Raw genomic sequence first — 15,884 nt, forward strand, 5'->3', positions numbered from 1 at the left:
TGAAAATGTGTGATCAATGCAAATTAGCTAATATCTTTGTTCTTCCACCTAGGACCACCCTCTGCACCAAGAAACCTTATTTCTAACATTAATGAAACATCGGTTATACTGGACTGGAGCTGGCCGCTGGACACTGGGGGTCGGAAAGACATCACTTTCAATGTGATCTGTAAAAAATGTGGAGGAAACATAAAATTTTGTGAATCCTGCAAAGGGAATCTGCGATTTATTCCCCGACAGATAGGTCTTACCAACACCACTGTGACAATAACAGACTTACTTGCACACACCAACTACACTTTTGAGATTGAATCAGCAAACGGGGTCTCTGACCAAAGTGTATTGACAAGACACATTGCCGCCGTCAGCATCACCACCAACCAGGCCGGTAAGTCCATCTCTTCTCATCTCCACCTCTCCTCATCTCCACCGCAAGTCTATATGTAACCTTAGTCACTAAAAGCTTTAACATAGTAATGCCATATTAAGGTCATTTTCAATGTCTTTTAATCTGCAGCTTTCATTAAAATGGCCCTTGTTCAGGCACTTCCTAATATAGGGTGACAACACTCTGTATCTGTCACTAGTTGGGCTCCAGCATTGGTTATGACTAAGTCCTTATATGATGAAACGCGCCAACCTTTCGTATTTGCGTTTGGTCACTGTGGCTTGTTAATAAATACAAAATGTTATAAGAGCACTGGAGTGCGGATCATCTTTTCTTCACTCCTGCATTATTACCCTGTCATATGGGCTTCTAAAGGAGATTACAAGAAGTTGTTTCAACACACATTACAAATACATGGACAATAGTTTTTTTCATCGGGAATCCTGCACTGAGAAATGCCATGCAGCCATCACTGAAGTTCATGTAGATAGGAAGTGGTTGCATAGAGGCTGGAGGGAAACAGCAGTACTGAGACACAACAAAGGATCAAAAAAGCTGAAAACAGTATAGGATTCTAAAAATAGAGCTGAAAAAAGGCATTTGTTTATGATACACCTTTGTCATATTTATTTATGATACACATTTATTGAAAATGTTTGATTGTCCCTTTTGTCATTAAGATTCCTCTATATTTGGGGATCAGTAAGTCTCTATGCTTTTATTAGGCATACTGTAGATGAATGAGGTTTTCTAAAATGCATGTTGATGTTTTTTGAAAAAAACATTCAAAAGTGGAGAAGTGCTAACGGTGACGACACATTGGGGTGGTACATCATGCACAAAGCAATGGTAGACTGTCATTGGCCACAGCTGTCTGCTAGTGTTCATATGTAATCACACATGGAGCTAATACTTTCAGCTAGGGACAGAGCGCCCCTGAATGCAGGCTGTTTTTGTCCCTAATTGCAAGTAATTGCTCTATGTATAATTACATCCAAACACCGCTTTTGCCTATCATTGCTTTGTTTAGGCCCAGCAACCGCAACTATCAGCATCCACCTGTGCATTCAACTGCAGAAGTCTGCTGGATTCTTACCAGAGCTGGCACTAAAATATTGTGTCAATGAGGCCTTAGTTGCGGTAGGGGAGGGGAGAGATCATAGGCCAACCACTCCAGGCTATTCTTGTCCAAGTACCTGCATGATCTTTGTCAAACAATCAGTTATAGATATACTGATTCAGAAATAGAGAATACCATGACTGTCCCTTACCGGGATTGCCCTGGGTGGATGTAAGCTGAGTTGTAAAGAACCATACATGGGATGTGGCCTCTAATTTGTCCCTGTATGCCAGCCTATGCTATTTTTTGTTTGGTTGTAAACCCTCGATGTTTTTCACCATAATGCATTCTTTGCATTATGGTGAAAAACCTGCTGTGATGCAGCTGCCCCCCTTTTACTTACCTGAACCCAGTCTTTCCAGCAATGGGGACAAGCACACCAGCTCCAGCCAATGTCTTGGGTCCTGATTGGATAGATTGATAGCATCACAGCCATTGGCTTCCGCTGCTCTCAATCAAATCCAATGACGTGGGAGCCAGGGATGGGGCCAAGTCCTGCTGTCTGTGTCAATAGAAGCATCAGCAGGACACGGGAGTGCACCCGCACGAGTGTCCGAGGGAGAGCGACTCTCCAACGGGGCACTCGAGAAGAGGAGAAGCCAGGAGCACCACTGCAGGACCCCAGAAGAGGAGGATCCGGGCCACTCTGTGCAAAACCAACTAGACAGAGGAGGTAAGTATAACATGTTTGTTTAAAAAAAAAAGGAACCCTTAGATATCCTTTAATGGTAAAATATGGTGGAAGTTGAGTTGTATAGAACTATACATGGTATGTAGTGTCTAATTTGCACCTGTGTGCCAGCCTATGCTGTTCTTTTATGCTGGAATATGTAAGCTCACTATATACGTAACAATTTGGATATACAATCTCAGTAAATCGACTTAGATTTACTGAAACTACGTAAAATGATGACCTACCCAAATTATCTAATTAATTTGCATCCAGTCACTAAATAGTTGTTGTTAGATGTAAACGAATGTTTCTGCTCTCAGTTATTTTTTTCAACAAAGTGTTCAAAGCAACAATGCTTGTAAAGTGGTTCTAAAACCTAAACATATTTTTACCTTGATGCATTCCTTGCATTAAGGTAAAAAAATGTTTAGGCAGCAGAAGCCCTCCTCACCTCCTTAGGCCCCTTTCACACATGCGGACGATATGTCCGTATTTCATCCATCCGTTTACGGATGAAATACGGGCATACATTCATCCCTATGGGATAGCGGGTGTCTGCGGATGAACATCCGTAGACAGCCGATATCGTCCGCCTCTGCTACTGTCCAATTCTGCAGACGGAGGAAAATCCTATTTTTCTATCCGTCTGCAGAGCAGATCGGATGAACACGGACAGACGGTCCGTGCTCGTCCGATCCCCATAGAGGAGAGCGGAGAGCTGACAGGGCGGTCCCTGCACAGTGTGCGGAGAGCGCCCTGTCCGCCGCCGGCTCAGCGGGGACAACGGAGCGATCCCCGCTGAGCGAGCGGATCATCACGGGGCGGATCATTACTGATCCGCCCCATGTGAAAGGAGCCTTATACTTATGGGAGTCCTCACTCGATCTAAAGACGCACTTACCTGCAGCGGCTCTCTCCTCCCACTTACCGGTCTCACAGGCTTTGCTGACACACAGTGGCTGGAGGGTGAACTTGATGACATGTCATCAGAGGATGACTGCAGAAACCTGGAAAAGACTGCTGGCTCTCAATGATATAAGAAAATGGTGATGTGGGACCCTGTGAGAACAGCAGCAGAGAGGTAGATGGCAGCAGACCAACTCTGTTTATTCAGGATACCCCAGCAAAAAAGTTACGTGGGGAATGAAAAATAAAATTATACAGATACTGTAGGTGAAGTTTTTCTTTACAGTCACAACAATTGACTGATTCACCATCTCCCTGTTCTCTTCTGCTTCATAAGAAGGGGTTCTAAGATTGCATGAACACAAAAAAAGAGAGTGAGGTGACCTGGTACATTACAATAATACCTAGGTAAAAAAAAACGAAAGTACTAAACACAGATGCTGTGTTCCCTATAGGAATTTCAGGGTTCAACTTTCAATTTTGACAGGAGAACACCTTTAATAAGTCATTACAAAGAACAAATTTAAAAGAAAAAAAAATCTGATTTCAGTTTAATGCAACATCAGCAAAATATCCTATCTGATTGGTTTCTATGGTTTACTTTGTTTTGTACCTTATCGAATAAGCATGCATTATTTTACTGAAGAATTTTCCATACATAAGCATGCTGCAGCACGGAAATGAAGTCTTTTGCTCTGGAATTGATTCTCCTCTGAAATATTCAGTGGTCTGAGCCATCATTAACTGCGATTGCTTCCTAATGTTTCGTTTTCTTGGCTACCACAAAACGTTTAATGAATCTGCAATTACTACCATTTGTTACATCGGCTCCCAGCTAGTCATTCAGAATCAATCGCAGGGTAATGCAGTTGAGGAAAATATTTAAGGCTGCACAGGTCAACTTTAAAAGTGCAGCCACCACTTAAAACACGCATTGAGGAAGCTACGAGAGGAAATTAGAGCAAGATATTACTTACAATTTAGGAAACCTGATTCTGCCGGACACATCCTGAATAGGCCTATTTATAAAAAAGCATACTTCAGAGGAAGTGGATACATTCTGTGGATACAAAAGAGACTGAAAATGAATTGTAACTAGGACAGGAGAGTAATATTAATGAAAATTGGTGTTTAAGAAGCAATTTGCCATGATTACCATGCAATAATAATTTGAAGTAAGCTGGCAGGCTAAGAAATTGCATCAATAGCTAGTAACTGGTGTTTAAATTTATACTGATACATCATACCAATAACAAGTTCAAAATAATAAAAAAAGTTCCTGTCACTTACAAACTTGCTACACCAACAATACTACCTTATTCACTATACAGTGCAAAAAAAGCTACATGCTAAGTGCAGTAAAAGCTTTGTGCACGATAGCTGATAACCAATCAGAATCCACTTCACTTCACTCGATGCAGGTCAGTTTCGATTGGTTATTATAGATACAGTTCTTTGCATTTAGCACTTTGCTTGTTCCAGTAATTCAAGCTCATGATAGTAAGTGTATTAAATATTTATAATCCAAAATGAATTCAACCCTAAGAAATATCATATAGCAATTTTGAAAATGCATAGAGCAAAGACCAACGATAATATACAAGTGCAGTAACCCAGCGTTACCAGATTTCAAGATATTGGGGTTGATTTACTAAAGCTGGAAAGTCTGGTGCAGCTGTGCATGGTAGCCAATCAGCTTCCAACTTCAGCTTGTTCAATTAAAAACTGGAAACTGATTGGTTTCTATGGAGAGCTGTTTCAGATTTTGCACTCTCCAGCTTTAGTAAACCAACCCCTTTTGGTTGAGAGTGCCCAGTTAATAATCAGAACACACAAAAAAAAATCTCTTCATCTCCAACTGTACCTGGATAAAGATTTGTTAGCTGATTCCCAAGGATCTGACCCAGAACACCCAGACTGGAAGATTTGGGTATTTTATTTAGAGCCTAAAGATACAGTAAATGGACTGGAATTTAAAAAGGTTTTCTCTCCTTTAAGTACAGTCTTTTTCCTTGCTGGTTTACTTCTAGGACATGAATGTGATCAGTGAACAATCCTAATTGCCTTGGCCAGTGTCAAAATTAGCGCTGGTCCACTGTATTGAAAAGCTGCTGACTCTTTTAAGGCAGTGCTACCAATATAAACGTCCCACTACTAACATAGGACCTTGACTTACAATGAAGACTTGGATTTGGCATTAGGCATAAAAGGCCAGTGCCTAAGAGGATCACATAATATCAGGCAGAGCATCTCTGTACTGTCCCATGTTATCTTGTTATCCACTTTGTTCCACTATTATTTGAAAGCTGAACTGTAACCTCCCCAAAACCTTTGTAATTGCCTATAGTACTAAGAAATGATAACCTTACCCCTCCATTGAGCTTTTTTATTCTTTTTTCAAGCTCTTGGTGAAGTGCACAAATAGAAAACACAAAAAGTGAACCAAAAATGTGCATTTGAAAACACAAAAAAGTGTCTTTTTGCCGCGTACACCTGGACTTAATGGCAGACTAGGTCCAACGGAATCAGTCCATCGGACAATCCGATCGTGTGTGGGCTAATCCGATAATTTTTCTTTAAAAAAATCTGACGGACCTAGAAATAGAACATGTTTCAAATCTGTCCGATGGACTCAATTCCTATCCGGAAAACCAGTTGTCTGTATGCTGGTCCGATGGACCAAATACGACGCAAGGGAAGCTGTTGGCTACTGGCTCTTTTTTTAGTCCCATCTTATGTCATCACGTTCAAAATGAATGGTCTTTCGAACGGACTTAGTTCCTTCGTGTGTGGAAAAGTCTGTTCGTTCGGAAAGTCCGTCAGGAAGACCATCGGACCTAGTCTACCGGAAAGTCCGATCGTGTGTACGTGGCATTAGAGTGTGTCATATGGTTTGTTTCCTAAGAGGAAGAACCATCCACTTAAAGTGGTTGTAAAGCCACTTTGTGTACTTAACAGATTCCCCTATGCGCCACAAAGTTATGTGCCCCAATGTATGTTCTATATGAAAATTTTTTAGCTGTTTACCTTATTTTATCGTGCATAGCTCACATTACCACCCTCTACTCTCCTCTCCTGTTTTAACAACTACAGTGGGAGGGGTTGTGAATCCCCTGCTGACGTCAGGCGGGAGGAGGGGAGAAGAGGAGGAGAGCAGCGGGTGGTCACGTGAGTGCCGAGAGGTGCTCTGAAATAAGGTATACAGTTACATATTTTTAATATAGAACATACGCTGGGGCACATAACTTCATGGAACATAGAGGAATCAATTAAGCACACAGTTATTTTAGCAGCAGGAGGGGAGGGGCGGGAACTGACACTAGCTGACAGGCAGAGAGGAGGGGAGAGAGGAGAGACAGCAGGATGATGGAGGTACGTAAACTGATCAAGGTATCAGGGCTTAGCAGCCATGATAAACATGGTCAATTAACAAAGGGGAGGGCAGCTCCAGGCAGGATCAGCCAGGCATTTTAAATGATAGAAAGGGCCTTAAAGGAACAGGAACATTTTTTTTGTAGGGTTTAATCACTTTAACCCCCAGGGAACAAAACTCCTATGACAGTAGAAAGGCACCCTAACCAAAAGGCCCAGGGGACCTAGCACTTCATGATCAAAATCTGGCCAATGAGTACTAGGTACGGAGCTCTCATGAAGAGAGACTGCTCCCCAAGGCTGCTGAAGGCAAGGAAAACACCTAGTACTTCCATGTGTGGAAACATATGGCTCATATGACTCATTTCACTTAATATGAAAGCACTGAGCCAATCACAAGTCACAAGGGGAGAGTACACCTTTAGCAACTCATAGCTGACAAATAGCTGTTTTTCCTGTGGCAAAAGAGAATGAAGGTAAGGCAACTATGTGGTGCTGAGAGTTGGGTTATTGGTGGCTCACGTTAATGTCTGCTGGAGTGTTTATTATGGTCATAAGACTTACTGGGTCTGATTTTCATAAAGTGATATGATTTTAACCTATTCTTACTTTAAACATCCAATTGAAGTGACTTCCTCCTCCATTTAACCATTAGCAAATCAAGCCTAGGTTCATTTAACCTCACTTCACCACATTACATTTGACTTTTTAGAGTAATAAATCAGGGTCATTGAGTAGACCATTTTGTAACAAATTAGTAACCCAAGACATTTGGGTGAACGGTTCTATGAGACAACCTGCAGAACTATATTAAATTTGAAAGTGTTCTAATGTGGAACCAGAGATTGTCTATTCTGATCATTGTAAATATAATCCTTAGAACAATGGAAGCCCTGTATTAAATCTAAGGTAAATTACTGGCATCTCAGTTTAGTGACTTTGGTAACAAAATATTAGGCCATTGTAGTCACCCAAATAAAAATAAAATTACTGTGGCAGAAGAAATTGCATGCACACTCAAGGTCCCGTAATTATATATCAGTGTTTTTATGTGTGTGATTCCCTTATAACCCTTTGGCTTCACGTTCTTGCCAAAATTGCACTTTAGTTAATCTAGCTCATAAAGGAAATCATCAAAATATATCTTTTAAATGGTGTGTGAAATGAAATATCATTGAATGCAGTAACTTATTTTATTAAAATGCTTGCAGAAATGTGTTCATGTTTATTGGAAATTTCACTATTCTGCTGTCTCCTGAGAGTTTTGGCCTCAAAGGCCGAAAAAAAATAACAGTAGAAACAGTGGCAGAAAGCTGAGCCCCACTGATGAATTTGAAGAAATATTTTATTTGCTCAATCTTGATTTCAACTGCATGTTTATTTTTGGCCAGGTTAAGTCCAGGTAGGAAATAACAGTATTACATTTGCCCAAGGTCAAGGACAGTGAGCGCACATTAAACTTGCAATATTAGTGGAATTTTGGAGAAGTTCATATTGCAGTCATGGTATTGGATTGCAAGACAACTTATCTCAAAGCAGAACAAAACCCATTGACGTTGTGATTTTTTAAAGCATTTCGATTCAAGGCATGCCATGAATGATAACTGTCACGTTTGCTTGTAATCTCAACCAAACCATCAAATGGCTGGTAAATCTAGCTGGTCACATGTGCAGGACCATGGCAACTGCAGACCAAACAGAGGCTAAGATGGCTGCTTCCTTAGCTGTGAAGGATAGCAGGGTTTAATTCTGCTTTAAAAAGGGAAATTGATAAATAATTAGATTCTGCAATAATTTTGGAAAGACAAGATGTACAATATAATAGCTAAAAGTGAGCCTCCATTTAACGTAGCCCTTCCTAACTGCATATACACGTACACTTACCTTCTTTTCACTTTTCACCTCACTGCCACCCAGGATCCACTTGTAAATCTGCACTATAGGGCTCCTAAATGTGTATATAGTTCAAACCTCTATTGCAGAACCTCGGAATGTGTGCATCACCTGAAACCACTGTAATCATGTAATGCTTTTTCTAGAGGGGGGTAGTTACCTATACTCAATACATTGCCACAAGTAGGTGATTTTTTTAGGACTGACAACATAGGAGTTTAACCCCCCTGACGGTATTCCCGAGTCTGACTCGGGGTGGATTTTTTATACCAAAAGCGGTATCCCCGAGTCAGACTCGGGACAGCGTCGCTGGATCCAGGAGGAGGTTTCCTTACCTTCTCCTTCGAATCCAGCGATGTCTCCCCGCTGTACGAGCGAGCCGTGTCTCGCTCGATCTATCACATCGGCGATCTCCGTGCCCTGCGAGCGTTGCGACGCACGGGCACGGAGATCGGCGCCAAATTCAAAAAGTGAAATAAACAGTATACATACAGTATAATGTAATCTTACAGATTACATTGCTGTATGTAAATATTTCACATCCTCGTTGTCCCTAGTGGTCTGCCCAGTGTCCTGCATGCAGTTTTATATTGTAAAAACTGTTCTTTATGCCTGGAAACTGGAGATTGTCCATAGCAACCAAAACTGTCACTGTACATCAAAAATGATTTTAGACCAGCTAGAAAACAGCGATAATAAATTGGAATCACTCGCAGAATTGAGCGATAGCGATTTGTGGGGAGATCCGTCATCAAATAGTGAAAAGTAATGACAGTGACAATTCTGCAACTCAGCAAATTTCAGTGTTTTTGATTAGATTACATTATTGAATAATTTTTATTATTGTTATATTATTATTTGGTACAATTATTTATAATTATTTATTATATTATAATTTATGATTTAATTTTTCAAACTTTATCATACCTGGGATGTCTGCTAGACTCTGGTTTGGACAGATTTAAGAGAGTTATTCCTAAGAATTGCAGGACTACAATATAAAACGCCAAATTTTCATGCAAAATAATGGTACCGCTTTTAGCACCTAAAATCCGAAATAATGGTACCGCCAGGGAGGTTAAAGAAGAAAAACATATTCAGCAGTTATGGACGGTTGGTAGGTCTTTACAAACCAAGCTGATTTTATACATGGCTGTGCTCCGGAATCATATACACAAAGAAAGCAAACCCAAGTTGGATAGCGTCCATATAGGAATGTAAACGATAGCACACTTTTTATAATGACATTGAGAAATTCAGAAAATGCTTATGTCAAAAAGACTCAAGCAAAAACTTACAACCATAGGTAGCCTTTCTGCTCTCACTACTGAGAGGATCAAGTGCATTGCTGTAGATAAGCTGTAAGAAAGAAGCAACCAGCTTTGACCTAGTCCATGAACCGATCCTGCAAAAAAAGTTAAAGCACATGTAATAAGGTTTCAGCAAGTTTGACATTGTGCCTTATTTTATACAATTATTTTAGGCATTCGATTCTGTGAATCTGTTGCAACGTTTCCAACCTGGAAATTCTACCAGTAACAGCATTTCCTGTTGTAGGCTGACAACACTACACCACTGCCTAGCAATTAGCAGCAATGTTGTCAGTCTGACACGCTAGTTCTGTCTTTTGGGCGTTGGGTTGCCTAGACAAATTTTCTCATGAAAACAATAAACAGTGAAGCAAACATGCTGAAAAATAGATCTTAGCTTTAAATACATGTTTGGTGCTGAACAGGTCCAATTTTTGAAACATGAAGGTGTGCAAGGTTTTAGCAGTAGGTAGGATCTCCAGAATAGGATCCTTCCATACCCTTTGCTTCCAATACAGGGTTATAGGGAAACAATGTCATAGTACCTAAACATTGCTATTACTTTTTTTTTAATCCCAGTGTTCCAGAAGACCAGACCATGTTTTTTCACTCTGGATATTTAGAAAGGATATTTCTAGCCATAAATTGTATTCAAAAGGTATATTTTTTTGCAGTCTTGCTTAATAGGTCCTCTGCTGAGGACCCATAAAGTATGATAACACCAATTGCAGCTTTCTGTTTACGGGAAATTAATAGACTAAAAATCTGTAACACTGAAATCTTTATAGCACTTTCTGCAAGGATATTACAGTGTTCAATTTCACACTGTTCACCTCTTGTATTGAAATAAAATGCAGAAATTAGTTTTATTGGAATAAGAAAGGAAATTAAGTACATAGTAACGTTGAAGTGACTCTCTAGAGAATTTCACATCCTGCTGTTAGACATAACATCCAATTCATATTTAATTTACGAGGGGCTTTATTTCTTAATATAATAGCTGTTTTTTTACAGACTTTTGAAAGTGCTGGCTATCTGTAGACATTGTTAGATGAATTATGTGATTCTTGTATAAGGGGTAGTACACAAAATACATCAAACATGTCAAGTGTAATTTATCATTAGCTACAATGTTTTAGAAAACTCTCATTGTGACAGTCAAATGATCTTCTGATTCTGTGTGAACTTCCAGTATTGGCTCCTGGTTTGTTACAATTACATTTGTGGGAAAAAAAATAAAGGAATGTACTGTTTAATCTCTCATCATTTTCCATCTTTTTAGGGGTATATAATATGTATATAGATATTATACAGATAATAATAGCCAAGTTTAGGAATATGTAGGAAAACTCAAGGCAACTCAATCTAATCTTGACATTTCACTTTCGAGGGGTTAGTGATGAGTTTTACTAAGTTCTTATAACTCACTAGTGAAAAGATATCCAACCAGAATTCCTCTCTCCTGCCCACTTACTGCAGCCACTACAAAGCCAGGTGATGATGTTAAGATTTCCTAGATGTCGTCTGTATAAAGTAAACTAATAATTAGAGAGTCCAGCTGCAAGAGAGTGAGTTCTTTGCCATGATCTGATGAGATTGCACACAAACTACATGAAAAATACTATGATAAAAGCTCAACTTCAAAAACCTATAAATGTAATTAGGTTTCAGTGCCCAATTAAAGATAAAATATCATTATTCTGTAGTAAGCTAAGGGGGAACTAAAAATATAAAAAAAATATCTAAGTAAAACAAACGTCATAAATATATTATTGTAGTTTAGATCAAGTGTTATGCATCAAATTTTCCAATTCGGATGTTTTCTTTGTCTGTCATTGTAATGTAGGTACTCTGGAGTCACTATTTGATAGAGTAGAAGAAAAAAACGTAAGCGCAAACAGAACGTTTTTTTGATTGATTTCAATAGATTTTTTGTTTTTGTTTTGTTACAGCAAAACAAAAGGAATCAGAAGGTTTGATGTGCTTTAATTTGTCCTAATGTTTTAGTTTAAACTTTTATAGTATTAAAAAGTAAACTGAAATTAATATTGAAAATAGTCAGTTTTCTGTGGCTTATTGATTTATGTTCCAGATGGAATTTTTGATTTAACAAAAAAAAACAGTCAGTTATGGGTGTAGTATCGTCCAAAAATGCTTCAATCACTGATGCCTTTTTCCAACCTAGCTTAATAAATGGATGCTGTAGGACATATATACATGGGTATTTCTGTCTAGGTGTGACAAGTATTTGTGAAGCATTTTTGAAGTACCTAGAAAGCACAGATTGAATTTTAAATTGGATCATTTGGAGCAGAAAGAGTGCTAACCTGCATTTTTTGCATTTTTCCGGGTATTGCATTGTGGTTTTTAGAACATAGTATGTCTCTTACTTCTGTTTTAATTCTCTGTACAATGTAGCTGGGAGTAAGCATGTATGTGCTGAAGTGGTCGGGGACTCAGTGCTGGACTACACAGTATGAATAAATCGTCCTCAATACAGAGAAGCAGAATATTGTATGATATTGTATGATACAGTCATTATTTCTAGCTACTGGTAAATAAAAGTGCAATATTACTTTTTCTTATAAATAACACATCCAAAAAGGAAATGCAGAAATAGATAAATAGCTATTCATATTGCATATGTATGATACGTTTTTGTGCTTGGCCTGCATATTGTAAAATGCTGCTGCATTGCATCTGGAAGTCCCACAGGTCTATATGGAAATATGAATGTTTCTGTTAGGTTCACTCCAATACTCAACTATGGAATGCATTCGTCAATGGAAGACATGACCGGCTTGCTTTAGAGACCTTGTCATCAGACCATTTATTTCAACAACAATCTTTCCATAAGAATATATGTGCATGCCCCTTGTGTATGAAAAATCCCTGAGATTGCAGCTGGGTGCCACCATCTTGGATGTGATATCAGCGGCCCCAGCGGACTCAGCACTGCCACCCAAGCATTGTACTTCACTCTTTCCTTGGCAGCTACAGAAAAGGTTAAGTAGGGAGGTAAAGGGAGGTGGCAGAGGAGTTTGGTCTGTACAGAGCATAATTAGACACTCCAAGAAAATGAGAGTGCTATGACATGAAAGAAAGCAAGGGGCTGTCCTTGGGAGTTGAGTAGTCATTTTTCTAGCAAGTCCAAAGGCACATTGCAAGTACAATACAACATAATTCATGGAAAAGAAAAAAAAAACTGAAATTAAATTGATTTTAAATGTATTTTTTTTAAATAACAAATATGTCATACTTACCTGCTCTGTGCAATGGTTATACACAGAGCAGCCCTTATTCTCCTCTTCTGGGGTCCCCCGCTGGTTCGCCTGGCTGCCAGGACTCAGCATATGGGAGCCCAGATATATGAAGCTACACACAAAAACTGGGACCAGACCAAGTATGTATATCTTTCAAGTGAGATTTATTTACAGTGAACTGAAATAACCACACATCAACAACAATAAACATAAGAATGCATGAAGCGAAGAAAAGAAAACATACACATTTACATATCCCTTACTTCTAGATGGAATGGTGTTCTGTTCAGTAGACCCAATTATTATCTAGCACTGGTGAGCAGCTTTCATTGACTGCCCTTTCTTCCAGACTGTACCTGTACTCCAGTGTGTTCCTTAAGGCAGTCTTAGTAATATGTATAAAGCCAAGTAGTATTGCTGAGTTTTAGTATTCAGATAAAACAAATCATTAATGCACGGATTCTGAGTGAGACATCCCTGTTGATTAGGAAGGGGGATTTAAAGGTTTTCCAATTTATCTCTGAACTTTATAGCTGAACCTCTACTTTTCCCTTCTTCCTGACTCTCCCATATAACTTGACATATACCTGATTCCATTGGCTTTCCTAGTGACTGAATTATTGTTAAATGGAATTTCTGAGTGGTTCACCCAAACAAAATTTAAAACTTAAAGACTAATATAGATTACATTTTCCTTTCTACAAGGGAAGCAGTGGTACACTTAACCTGTCCGATACGGAAAAGAACTATTTACAAATTTCTTAGGTTACTCCTTATTGCTGCATGCTCAGGGGAACAATCCCGAAAACTATGCAATGACCACATATGCAATGTTCTTCCCAAGATATAAAACATGTCAGAATTAACTAATGATGGCCAAGTAATTTAGTACTTAGAAGCTTCCACTTTTAAAGATAATGTTAAATGCATTTTTGGTTTATGATCTAGCTATAGCATGCACATAAGCCACCATATATATTGATATATCTTTAAGAGGTGTATGTCTCAGGCTCAGATGTTCACTACATGATGTATTTATTTTCCTCCCACTGGTCTTAATAAAAATTTTCAGCAGATAGTAGACTTATTAAAAGTCCACTGATGACATGATATAGAATATGGATGGTTTAAGAACTGTTTTCACAGCTGCAACCTATTAAATGCTTGATAGCACCGTACCTGGGACATGTTCAAACTTTTTTCTTGCGTTCTTTTGACTTCCAAGCAGTTGCTGTAAACAAAAATTGCGTGGAAATAACCAGTAAAGTTCACAAAGGAAATGTAGAGGAATCACTTTGTTTCTCTATGGAATATAACGTGATAAGCCAGTCTCCTGCTTGAACTCAGCACAGGCAGCTTGCCTTAATACCTGTATGACATTGACATGATAATACTTCTGTTTGAGCCTTCCCAGATCATGACACTTGTCTGGTTATATGGCTTATTGTTATGTAGCTTCACATTAAAATTTAGATTTAAAGTAAAACTTTAGATGTGTTAAGAAAAAAAAGTCTCTTTTGTTACATAGTTAGTCGGGTTGAAAAAAGACACAAGTCCATCTAGTTCAACCAAAAAAGAAAAAATTGACAATCCCATATACACAATCATATACCCACAGTTAATCCAGAGGAGGGCGAAAAAACCCAGCAAAGCATGATCCCATTTGCTGCAGCAGGGGGAAATCCCCCGAGAGGCAATGAGATATTCCTTTTGTAGGAAAAAAAAAGTGGATTTTTATAAGGGGGTAGGAAGCTTGTCCACAAAACACTGTTATTTTGCCTACAGGGGCAAGCTGAGTGGGGTTGATTTACTAAAACTGGAGAATGCAAAATCTGGTGCAGCTATACATGGTAGCCAATCAGCTTCTACGTTCAGATTGTTCAATTAAGCTTAGACAAAGAAAAAAAAGCTGATTAGTTTCTCTGCAGAGCTGTACCAGATTACAGGCATACCCCGCTTTTAAGTACACAATGGGGTTAATGGGGTTTATTTACTAAAGCTGGAAAGTGCAAAATCAGGCTCACTTCTGCAAAGAAACCAATGAGCTTCTAACCTCAGCTTGTTCAATTAAGCTTTGGTAATAAAACCTGCAAGCTCTTTGGTTTCTATGCAGAAGTGAGCCTGATTTTGCCCTTTCCAGCTTTAGTAAATAAACCCTATGTGTACTTAAAAGTGGGGTATGCCTGTATACAGTTTCCATTTTTAGTACATCAACCCCACAGTGTCTATTTAAAGTCTAAACGCAGGTAAATGGAAAACAACAACAATCAGCACAAGGGAGATAACTTACAGTCAGTATGATTTTTCATTTTTGCTAATGCCTCTTCTGCTAGGTTACATATGTAGTTACATATATAGTTACATATAGTAGATAAGGTTGAATAAAGACAATAGTTTATCCAGTTCAACTTGTGTAGGTGTATGTGTGTCAGTGTCGATAATCATTCCCCATATGCCTGTATGTTGTGTTCTTTAAAATGCACTGACACTACCAATTGTGGAAGAGAGTTTCACATCCTTGTCACCCTGACCGTAAAAAGCCCCCTGCACAGCTTAAGATTAAACCTCTTCTCCTCCTCCAATCTCATTGTGTGGCTCCGTGTCCTCTTACACTCCCTGAGACTGAATCATTTTTATCTTAGACTGGGATCACCATTGAGGTTTTTGTAAATCGCTATCATGTCCCCTCTCAAGTGTCTCTTCTCCAGCAAGAATACATTTAGTGCTTGTAGTCGTTCCTCGTAATTGAGGTCCTCCAGGCACCTTATTCATTTTGGTGCCCTTCTTTGGACCCTTCTTTGGACTCTCTCCAGCTCCAGAACTGAGGATTGGTGACCAGACCTGGACGGAATACTCCAGATGTGGCCTAACCAGAGTTTTAGAAAGTGACAGGATAATAGTTTTATCTCTGGATTATATCCCCTTTTTTATGCATGCTAAAACAGTGCCAGCTTTGGTA

General features: G+C 39.0%; 1 protein-coding gene across 3 annotated transcripts in view; it reads left to right on the top strand.

Moving 5' to 3' along the window:
- The window catches only part of EPHA3 (EPH receptor A3), a 512,923-nt gene that overhangs the window by 329,187 nt on the left and 167,852 nt on the right, over positions 1-15,884 (top strand). For all 3 annotated transcript variants that reach the window (XM_077480166.1, XM_077480165.1, XM_077480167.1), the window contains exon 5: positions 53-388. In XM_077480166.1, coding sequence (XP_077336292.1) covers positions 53-388 — 336 coding nt within the window. The remainder of the gene's footprint in view (positions 1-52; positions 389-15,884) is intronic.

This window comes from Lithobates pipiens, unplaced genomic scaffold (genome assembly GCF_037356315.1).
Source record: "Lithobates pipiens isolate NorthernLeopardFrog02 unplaced genomic scaffold, aLitPip1_a1.2 Scaffold_16, whole genome shotgun sequence".
NCBI lineage: Eukaryota > Metazoa > Chordata > Amphibia > Anura > Ranidae > Lithobates > Lithobates pipiens.